Below are 11,014 nucleotides of genomic sequence, written 5' to 3'. Positions count from 1 at the left end.
ACCTCAACCCCCCCCCCCCCCCTTACCCGTGCTGTCCTCCGGTCAAAAACATCCGACATTATCAAGGGGATTTCTGTAATGTAATTTACTATTTACTAACTTACACAACTACATGTAGGCATATGAGCAGTGAGCAATATTCAAATATCTAATTTTAAAATGTTGAAATAAAAAAAAATCTTGATTTATTTATCATTTATTATTATTGTGACATCAGTGTTCACAAAACAAATAATGCATGGTCTTTCAACAATTCCAAGTAAATAATATAACAATTTATGAAAAATATATTTTTAAAGCATGTGTCATGTTGTGCCCCCCCATGGTTGGTGCACCTGGGCACTAGCCCAATGGCCCTTATGGATAATCCGGCCCTGATGAAGCAGCTCTCAGCTTCTAAAAGTTTGGTGACAACTGGCCTAAACTATGTATGATCTGCCACAGTTTATACTGTATTCCCTTCATGTTGCCAGCTCACACTGACGTACAAATCCCAGGTAGCTCTGACGGATCTGCTCGGACCTGCGTTTTAGACGAATACTCCTCCCTCGCACCGCTGCCGCCCCGCTCACCGGCGAACCGCTAAGGAGCGCACCCGGTGTTGTAACCGTGGAGGTAAACATGGCCGCCCTCGGACCTCTGTCAAGAACAGCCCGGCTCGGCTGCAACCTCTGTCGGGACCACCGCTTGGTGTTTAACAGAAACCTTCAGAGACGAGGAATAGCTTCGTGCATTGACCGTAAGTCTGAAACAGTGACAGCTGTGAGGGCCGTTTTTTATATATATATATATATATATATATATATATATATATATATATATATATATATATATTAATATGTTGCAGCAGATTCTGGACTGAATCTGTAACTTATTTAACAGACAGGCTAACGACATTTCTCCCAGCTTTTAAAGCAAGACACCGAGTAACCAGCTGAGTTAAAGAGAATGCATTTCGGCACACTGCCATTGGTTAAGGTTGTCCTCTGTGGGGCCTCCAGGGCCGAAGCAGAGGAGGTCCCCTCATTAAAGCAGCTCCTCCTCTCATGAACCATCAGATTTACATCATTCAGCATCTTTCTGTGTTTTCTCAGTCCAGCAAACTCATAGGAAGTCAGGTTTTATCCACACAAGCCGATGCTGACATTGTATCAGTTGTGGCTGCTATTAAAGCACAACTACAGCGCATGGAATTAGAAAATGCTCTATATGTGTGTGCTTTAGGTTCATTTAAGAGTTCAAGAGAAGATAACTTTATTGTCCATCACAATTTTCTGGCAGGACAAGCATTCCTAAAACATTCCACAGACTGCAAAGAAACAAAATGGGTTAAAAGAACATGGCTTATAAAGCTCAAGATGGGATATTTATTAAAAATTGTTGTGCCGTTAAGACTTGTTTTGTGAAAACGAAGTAAAAAATAAATAAAATAAAATTCTCCAGCTATATGTTTTTCTGCCTCCTTCATGTCCTCCGTGTCTCTCCGTGGACAGCTTCATATGGACTCTCAGAGGAGCAGAAGGAGTTTCAGAAAGTGGCCTTTGACTTCGCAGCCAATGAAATGGCTCCACACATGGCCGAGTGGGACCAAAAGGTAAGGTTAAACGGTTCGGGTTGTTCACAACTTGGTTAAAAAAAATTATGATTTTCTCTAGTATTATCTATTATACAACAGTAAATGTTTAAAATTCTTACCATGTCTGAAGATATTATGTTGCAACATTGCTGAGGTTCATTTAAAAAGTTGGTAGTCATCTAAAATAAGCCCATCTTTCTTTTTCCATCTCATCTCATCTATCTATCTATCTATCTATCTATCTATCTATCTATCTATCTATCTATCTATCTATATATATATATATATATATATATATATATATATATATATATATATATATATATATATATATCTTTCCTGTATAATCCTGAAGGATATCTACCTTTTTAAGGATTACTGTTTTACTCGTGGTTGTTTTAGTTGCCAGGAAGTGGTGGCTGTCCCGTTCCCTGCTCTGTTTTCATCGCTATAAGGCGTCAGCATCTATCTTGTGACACCAGGGGTTTGTTTTGCTCTGACCGCAGTTTTCTCCCTCCCCCGTTACACACAGGAAATCTTCCCAGTGGAGACGATGCGGAAAGCTGCCCAGCTAGGATTCGGTGGCATCTACGTGCAGCCAGAGGTCGGGGGGTCAGGCCTCTCTCGTCTGGACACGTCGATCATTTTCGAGGCTCTGTCCACGGGCTGCGTCAGCACCACGGCGTACATTAGCATCCACAAGTACGGCCCTCTTCGTCGCACGCAGCCTTGCCGGTTTTTGTAATTCGCCGTTCTATTGCTTTTCTGAAGGGGTTCATTCTTATGTTGTTGTTCAGAATTGCGTAGCTGAATCTGCTGATGTACTGTTGACTTTGGTTGCTTTGCAGCATGTGTGCCTGGATGATTGACACCTTTGGGAATAACGAGCAGAGAGAGAGGTTCTGCCCTGACCTCTGCTCCATGGAAAAGTTTGCCTCCTATTGTCTGACTGAGCCAGGTCAGTCTCCATGCACGAGGTCAAGAATAAAAAAAAGAAAAATGTGCAGATAAAGTTTGGAATCATCTCCTTTAGGGACTGTGGTGCTGGACGTTCGGGATCCCAGAGAATTAAACAGAGATGTTTCATTTCAGGCAGCGGCAGCGACGCAGCTTCACTCATCACGTCGGCGCAGCTCAAAGGGGACCATTATATCCTAAATGGCTCCAAGGTAATGTTTATCAGCTCTCACTGAGTGGCTCTCAAAGGTATTCATACCTGTTGAACTTTTTATTCTGCATTTTATCGCGCTACAGCCACAGATTGTTGTGTCTGATGCTGCTGTGTCCTTGTTTCATAGTGGAGAACGTTCAGGGCGATGTGCAGTGATAGTTTTATGTTTACTGTCTGCAGAGGAAACTTGCATCTTTCTTTCAACTAGGGATGCACTGATTTAGGCCGATATCTGATATTAATATTCCTTTTAAGGCAGATAACTGATATTTACCGATAATATATATATTTCTATACCCTTTCTACACCATGAAAAAAACGTCTGAATAGCTGACATTGCTTCCTTTGTTTGGCTAAACGCCCCACAATCCCACAATCATCATCACATACCCAAACAAGTCGCACTAGGTCAACCCCCCTTCCCCTCCTCCCTTCGAAACACACACAAAGAGGTCAACAAGACGGCAATAAACATTGGTCATTGATGCTGACCCGGTTTTATACTGATTAAAAATGTCTTCTCCTGACAAAAGTAATGATGAATAAAAATAAATGACTGAAAATGAACCAGTGAAAATGAGACATTGCTTTGGAATTGTGGTTCAACAGAATCATTTTTAAAAAACAGGCCTGGACAAAAGAAATTATGGCACCCCTAGAAAATAATTTGAGCAGAGGGACGTGTTAAACTGAGTTATGTAACCAGTACGTCTGTCTATTTAAAGGCTTACAAGTATCACTGCGCCGTTTGGTGACATGCTGGGTACCATAATGAACATGGATCACAGGAAGTGAGGGCGAGAGTTGTGTCAGGAGATCAGAAGGAAAATCATAGAGAAGCATGTAAGCAGCTTCATATTCCTGTGACTACAGCTGCACACATTATTCAGAAGTTTAAGGTCCCCGGGGGCTTTAGCCAGTGTTAAAACAGCCACTGTTAAAACCAAATCATATAAAAAGCTAGACTGGAATTTGCGGCGAACCATATGGGAGAATTTCCTCTGGACAGATGAGGTTAAACTGGAGCTTCATGGCGTCAGCTCCTTGTTCGCAGAAGCAAAAATAAAGCACGCCTAGAAAATAACTCTTACTGTGAAACACGGAGGAGGCCCGGTTTTGTTCTGGGGCTGCTTTGCTGCACCCGACACCGGGCGTCTCACATCTGCACAGAGTTTAATGAAATCATGAGTCTATGAAGGCAATCTGAAGGGTAATGTGCTGTCTAGTGTCAGAACGCTTGGTCTCATTCGTTCAGCAGCAAAATGACCCAAATACACAGCTAGAACCACCCTCCTGTGAGCCCTGTTCGAAATCCCTTTGAACGTCTACAGGAGCTGAAACAGCTGAAGCAGTTTGCTCATGGGTAGCGGGCGAAAATTACCTGTCGACAGGTGCAGCGGTCTACGGTTCCATAAGTCGCTTCAAAAGCTTGCGCAGGTGACATCACTTGTGTCCAGGCCTGTTTCATTAGTTTATCTTTTAAAATGATTCTGTTGAACCACAACTCAAAAGCAATGTCTGAATTTAAATGGGTTATTTTTGAGTATGTTTTTATTGATTATTACTTTTGTCAATTTCCAGTTTTTTCAGGGATCATTGTTTTTTTTTTTTTTTTTTTTTTTTTTTACATTAAAGCAAAAGGGTACCAACAATTTTGTCCATGACTCTCTATCACGCCTCCCTACTTTCAACGATGGCTTTTTTTTCTCGCAGACAAACCTCTGAAGCCTTCAGAGAACAGCTGCTTTGATGTAGAGGTTAAATTCCACACAGGTTGACTCCATTTACTGCTCGGGTGTTTTCTGAAGGCAGTTTCAATTCAATTTTATTTATATAGCGCCAAATCATGAAACATGTCATCTCAAGGCACTTTACAAAATCAAGTTCAATCATATTATACAGATTGGGTCAGATTATACAGATTGGTCAAAAATGTCCTATATAAGGAAACCAGTTGATTGCATCAAAGTCCCGACAAGCAGCAGTCACTCCTGGAGAAGCGTAGAGCCACAGGAAGAGTCGTCTGCATTGTCCATGGCTTTGCAGCAAACCCTCATACTGAGCAAGCATGAAGCGACAGTGGGAAGAAAAACTCCCCATTAACAGGAAGGAAAAACCTCCAGCAGAACCGGGCTCAGTATGAACGGTCATCTGCCTCGACCCACTGGGGTTACAGAAGACAGAGCAGAGACACAACAAGAGAGACAAAAAAGCACAGAAGCACACATTGATCCAGTAATCTGTTCTACATTTTGTTTGTTTCTCAGTTTGTTGGAGTTTATTCAGGAGTATTCGAGTAAAGGGGGGCAAGATGGCATGGCATTTTTGTTTTATTTGTAAAAAAGTTAAAAGAAAGACCCTGTTTGTATCATTTTAGGGTGTAGTTAGTTTTCCCCATATGGCTGAGTGATAATTTCATAATAATTTGTTACTTTGCATTTTATTACAAAAATGTGATAAAATGTGGAAAAAATTTACAAGGTGATGTACGCAGTTGCGTTGTAACAGTATCAACCAAAACATGTTTCCTCCTGATTTTTCTTTTTTTCTTTTAGGCTTTTATCAGTGGGGGAGGAGACACCGATGTGTATGTTGTGATGTGCAGAACAGGAGGGAAAGGACCTAAAGGAATTTCATGCTTAGTAGTGGAGAAGGGGACGCCGGGCCTCAGTTTTGGCAAAAAGGAGAAGAAGGTACATTTGACCATGGCTGCTACTCGTCTGCTGTAGTGTCCCAGTTGGCCACTAGATGGCAGGTTTGATCCAGCCGGTGCCTTTCTGCTCCTCTCCAGGTGGGCTGGAACTCTCAGCCTACCAGGGCTGTGATATTTGAGGACTGTGCCGTCCCAGTGACCAACCGGCTCGGCGCTGAAGGACAGGGCTTCAACATCGCCATGAAGGGCCTGAATGGAGGCAGGATTAATATCGGTGAGGAGGAAGGCATTGTCCGAGTAGTCGCGCCAGTTTTCCATATCCAAGTATATAGGCCTGCTTCACAAAAGGTGGAATACTGTGATAATTCAGTCATTTTATAAACCAATATAACCCTGTATAATACATAAAGAAAACAAAGGTATGAGAGATATTAGTAGCAGAGAGTATCTATTTAAATGTATTTGTTTAAACGGTCCATAAACAAAAGTCTGCACATAGGGATATGAAATGAGAATTTCAAAGTCATGGAGGCAACATTTTGTTGAGTAGCTCAATACATTTCATCATCAGAAGTGCAACTCTTTCTGCCATCAGCTGCCAAAAACATGCAGAAGGTTGTTGATGCAACATGATGCTAAACAGTTTTCCTGTTTTAAGGTGTTGATTTTTCCTGTTTCAGAGAAATTTCCTCAGCGTTGAAGCCGCTTATGGTCGTTCCTTTTTTAATGATTAGAATTGATCTGTGATTTGGGTTTAGGTTACTTACCGTAATCTTAATTATTTTTGGCTTTAATGTTTTATTTTTTGTTTTGCTTAGCAAAGAAGGGGGAGCCAAAAGACACCCAGCAGAAGGCAGTGGATGGATACATACAACCTCCACATTTCTTAGCGTCTCTCATAAAAATTCATCTTTTATTGTAGCCTAATCTCAGTATGCAAATTTTAGAAAAATCCAACCATATATATGTATTTCTGGTACATTTAGTCAATAATGGAGAAAACCCCCCTGCCTTTGATCATCACATTATGCATTCATTGCCTTAGATTTTTTTCCTTCATTTTTAATATGGATCAAAGCAATATTGCATTGTGACATTTGATATGTGAACCATAGGCTGTAAAGTGTTTAAATAAGAAGGGCTTCAGATGTCTCACATCTTAGCTCTTATCGTTTCCATCTAAACCAAAGATTTTATAGATAAGCTGTCTCCTCATCAGCTTAGAATGAGCCTAATGGAAGAGGCGGTTTTTGCATTAATTATGCACATCTAGTCCGAAGGTGTTAAAAGCAGTTTTTGTAGAGCACCAGGGTTGGTGAAATGGATATGTAGTCATTTCGGTTAATTTGTTGAAGCCCTTTTCCTTTGGGACAAGCTGAAGAATCCATTCACAGATTCTTCTTCTTATTTTCTTTGTCACCAGCTTCCTGTTCTCTGGGAGCGGCACACGCCTCTGTGCTGCTGGCGAAGGATCACCTACTGGTGCGCAAGCAGTTTGGAGAGACGCTCGCCAATAACCAAGTAAGCAGCTTCAGTTCATGCGCTCTCACAGGAAAACCAGAACATCAAGTACCTGAGAGTTATTCCTGCCGCTGTCAAACATTTAACTCTTCTTTACGCGTCGTGCGTCTAGTTTCTGCAGTTCAAGCTGGCAGAAATGGCCACCAAGTTGGTTGCGTCTCGCCTTCTGGTGCGCGAGGCTGCCACGGCGCTGCAGCAGAGCCGAGCTGATGCCGTCTCCCTCTGCTCCATGGCCAAGCTTTTTGTAACAGACGAGTGCTTCAATGTGAGTCGTGTTTCAGTCTTCCACATTTTATCACTAACTTCTGTGGAGTTTATTAAAATCGTACCTACACAAAGTAGTGTATAATTGGGATGTGGAGGGAACACTGCAAAAACGGAACTAAAAATAAGTAAAATTTTCTTGAAATGAGTGTATTTGTCCTTGATTTGAGCAGGTAAATAAGATTATCTGCCAATGGAACGAGTATTTTGACTCTAAAATAAGATATTTAGATATTCTGCCCTCTAAATAAGACTATGGAGATGAGTTGTTCCTATTTTAAGTGCAAAAATCTCATTCCATTGGCAAATCACCTTATTTACCTCATTTCAAGAAAAGCTGACTTATTTTTAGTTCCGTTTTTGCAGTGTGAAAAGATGCACTGTAATATGCATTTTATTTATTGCCTGAATAAAACAAAATACAGTATAAGCAGGGCTTCTTATAAAGAAAGCAGCCCAGCTGTGTTTTGCTTTTTCAGACTAAATGTAGCTGTTCTGTGAGGGACCTTTTATTCAGACCTACTGGGCCAGTACTTTGCAGGACCACGTTTTGCTGAATTCACAGCTGCAAGTTTTTACTGTAGGTCGCTTTTAGTTTCTTCCAGAGGCCGAAATTATTGCCCCTTCGTCTTTGCAAAGTAGCGTCACGGATTATGAGATTACAGAGGCCGGGTTGCAAGATGCAATTACCATGGAAACAACAGATAAACAACAGACACTGGAGACACCGAGCCTGACATACTTAGATTGGGCAGAATGACTGATTAGGGGAAGATGTGTCTGCTAGGACACGTCTACATTATAGTATGATCTTCTCCACCGATGTGATGAGAGGAACACTGATATCATAATTTGGCACGCCCCTGAATGGGTGGACACAATGAGTCCTACTTAATGTCTGTGTGAGGAATGAATGGGGCTCTCTCTGGCGTATGCCCATCACGTTGCTGTGTATGAGAGTCCAGTACTGAAGCTGCAAACATCCCTCTGCCTTTTAGATTGAATATGTTAAAATACAATTTTGGTTTCAAGAGTTTTATCACTACAGTCTGCAATAGAAACACCACATTATTCAGGAAAAGAGCCCGGGGTGACCGCAGCCAGGTCAGTTCTTTAACAATGGATTTGACTGTCCCAGAGAGCGTCTGTGAACATCAGTCTTCAACTCTTGGCACAGATGCTCAGATGGATTTACATCTGGGCTTTGACTGGGCCGTTCAAACATATGAATCTGTTTAGATAGACACGGTTCCATCGTAGCCTACACTTGCCTGTATGTGTAGGCTTGTTGTTCTGCTGGAAGATGAACTTCAGTCCCGAGTCTTTTGCCGCCCCGAACAGGTTTTCTTCCCTATATTCAGCTCCATTCATCTCCCCATCGACTCTGATCAGCCTCCCTCTCTCTGCTAAAGAAAGAAAAATCCCTACAGGACGATGCTGCCACCAACAGGTTTTATTGTGGGGGGTTTGTGTTTAGGCTGATGTGTTCCCACAACATATTAATAGTGAGATCCAATTAAACTTAGGTTGACTCTTAATAATTATTCTAATGGATTTTATTTAGTGGTATTATAGGAAAATGCAAATGCATGCTACACCTTTCTTTGTTTAAAAAAAATACAGTTTAGTGTTTACCATTAAAAGATCCTGTTAAACATTGAACGCTTCATTTTTGGCAGGCTGCTAACCTGCTTTTTAATTCCTTTTAGAAACATGTCTGCATGTGGGTCAGGGTGACCTCTTTGAAAAGTCCCAGACAGACAGAAACTCCTCTTAGTTGAGTTAAACAGCTTTTATTTGTGGGACGACGGACGCAATGCAAATGTAATATTGGAAGTGGTTTTTTTGAATCAAGATGAAATATAGCCTTTTCCCGGTGTTTTTTTAAACCTCTTACTCCAAAACTCCTGATAGATGGACAGACACACAGGATTATCCCAGCCTCCCCGAGGCTGTTCAGAAATCTAGCGTTTGAAAACTCAAACCGTCATCTCCCAGACATTTCTAACAGGTCGAAGTTAAAGTATGGACTTTATATAAGCTGTTCCCTTATTCTGTAGATCTGCAACCAGGCTCTCCAGATGCACGGCGGCTACGGTTACCTGAAGGACTACGCCGTGCAGCAGTTTGTGCGAGACATCAGAGTCCATCAGATTCTTGAGGGTAGGTGTATATTCTCCTTTCTCTGTAGCAGATCTCAGTTTGATTTGTCAGCTTACGTCTTTAATCTGCTCCCGCAGGAACCAACGAGGTGATGAGGATGATTATTTCCCGAAATTTGCTCACGGAGTCGTGATAAATCTTTTCTCCTGGGTGTTCAGTGGACCACGTAGTTGTGGTCTTGATTGATTGTTACCGTGTGGCGGGTCCGGAATTGCTCTCTGCATCATACTTCTTCCAGTTTTAGAGGAAATCATCACAGTTGGTGGAAACGGGTCTTATTTTTGTAGTAAAACACCAGATCACCTGTCAGATTTGTAGCTGTGACACGGGAAGAAATTGAGATTAATGCACCTGCTTTAACAGCAGCGCTTATCAATCACTCATCAATAACTGCATTGATGTTCATGTATCAAATCCAAAGACATGGATTAAAGCAACCAGAGTGGTTTAGTTATCACATTTTGGCCACTCGGTTTAGCCTTGTTCCACAAACGGGAGTATTTGTGATTTATCCGCCTAAGTAAAACATTTCCAGACACCAAAAAAAAAATATCTAAAAAAACAAAACAAGTCAACAAAAACTGTTCCCTTGCTCATGGATTATGTAAAGTAACGCACAGATATGTTTTTAAAAGGATGAAGCGATGATAGTTGAAGAAGCGCCACCTTAAGGTCAAGATTTAATTTCTAGAGCACTCCTACTAAATATAAGTTCAGATATTTTAATAGTTGAAGGCTAATGTTACTCTGATGTCACCATTTTATACAAAGACCTCAAAGCTTTACCACACTGAACTGGAGGTATGTTTCAACTTCACAAAGCTTTTCTAGAAACCAGGGAGGCTTTCTTGGTTTATGATTTACTTCCCTCCCTTTCTACTGCCTCAACCAGAGCAAAACCAGATTACTCTGATAGATTTAGAAAATGCTTCCTGGTAGGAAGGTAGATAGTACCCTGAAACTTAAGGGTGTTTAGTATTCTGTTTCAGTCGCTCCAGTTTAAGATAGTCTAGAGTTTATGCATTCTGTCAGCTTGAGCTAAACTAGATTTTACTGTTTAGACTGTCTGTGTGGTCAGAGGCAGTCGTTCAAAGTAGTTTTTAAGGTTTTTGCTGTGAAAATCGGTGCCTAGTGTCAGAACTTAAATCAAGACTTTGACAAGGCCACTTCAACACCTTTATTTGGAACTGTTTATTTTATTTGCCATGTAGACGTGGACATGACGTTGTGCTATGGATTATTGTCCTGTCGGGCATCCAACATGTGCCCAAGTTTAGGATGGCTAGACAACCTTCTTTAGGATTTTCCTGTAGAGAGCAGACATCATGCTAACAGGAAATGACAATACCACCATCATGTTTGACTGTAGGTATGGTTTATGCTCTTTTGTAAAATGCTGGTGTTTTATGGTAGATGTAAAATACACTTTCCAAAAAGTTCAACTTTAGTCTCGTAAGTCCATTAAATACTGGAAAAAGTCTTGGTTTATGAGGATAAATTTAGGAAATGTGAGAAGTGCCTTTTTGGTTTAGGAGTAGTTCCGTTCTCCGTTTGTGGATGACAGCTGTTGCTGTGGTTCACTCGTAACGCCTTCTTGGCTGATGGCTGACAAAGATTCTGGTTCTCTCATCTTTTACGGAACCTCTTCAGACCGGAACATCATTTG

The 11,014-nt window shown here is 41.3% G+C and overlaps 1 protein-coding gene across 1 annotated transcript; it reads left to right on the top strand.

Moving 5' to 3' along the window:
* The first annotated feature begins 583 nt into the window (after nucleotides 1-583).
* On the top strand, nucleotides 584-9,898 carry LOC118556591 (isobutyryl-CoA dehydrogenase, mitochondrial-like). Its single transcript, XM_036150331.1, has 11 exons — nucleotides 584-739; nucleotides 1,494-1,594; nucleotides 2,109-2,278; nucleotides 2,425-2,534; nucleotides 2,669-2,745; nucleotides 5,303-5,440; nucleotides 5,539-5,674; nucleotides 6,824-6,921; nucleotides 7,034-7,186; nucleotides 9,246-9,348; nucleotides 9,426-9,898. The coding sequence occupies exons 1-11, from the start codon at nucleotides 622-624 to the stop codon at nucleotides 9,479-9,481; spliced, it is 1,260 nt and encodes a 419-aa protein (XP_036006224.1). The 5' UTR covers nucleotides 584-621; the 3' UTR covers nucleotides 9,482-9,898.
* The last annotated feature ends 1,116 nt before the right edge of the window (nucleotides 9,899-11,014 follow it).

The sequence above is a fragment of the Fundulus heteroclitus genome, chromosome 18 (genome assembly GCF_011125445.2).
Source record: "Fundulus heteroclitus isolate FHET01 chromosome 18, MU-UCD_Fhet_4.1, whole genome shotgun sequence".
In the NCBI taxonomy this organism is placed as follows: domain Eukaryota; kingdom Metazoa; phylum Chordata; class Actinopteri; order Cyprinodontiformes; family Fundulidae; genus Fundulus; species Fundulus heteroclitus.
Note: the sequence above shows the minus strand (reverse complement) of the source record. Positions and strands in the feature narration are given on the sequence as shown.

Coding starts and splice junctions, on each gene's coding strand:
- LOC118556591 (XM_036150331.1), top strand. CDS start 622: ATGGCCGCCCTCGGACCTCTGTCAAGAACAGCCCGGCTCGGCTGCAAC. Junction 2,279..2,424: donor GCGTACATTAGCATCCACAA/GTACGGCCCTCT, acceptor GTTGCTTTGCAG/CATGTGTGCCTGGATGATTG. Junction 5,675..6,823: donor TGGAGGCAGGATTAATATCG/GTGAGGAGGAAG, acceptor CTTTGTCACCAG/CTTCCTGTTCTCTGGGAGCG.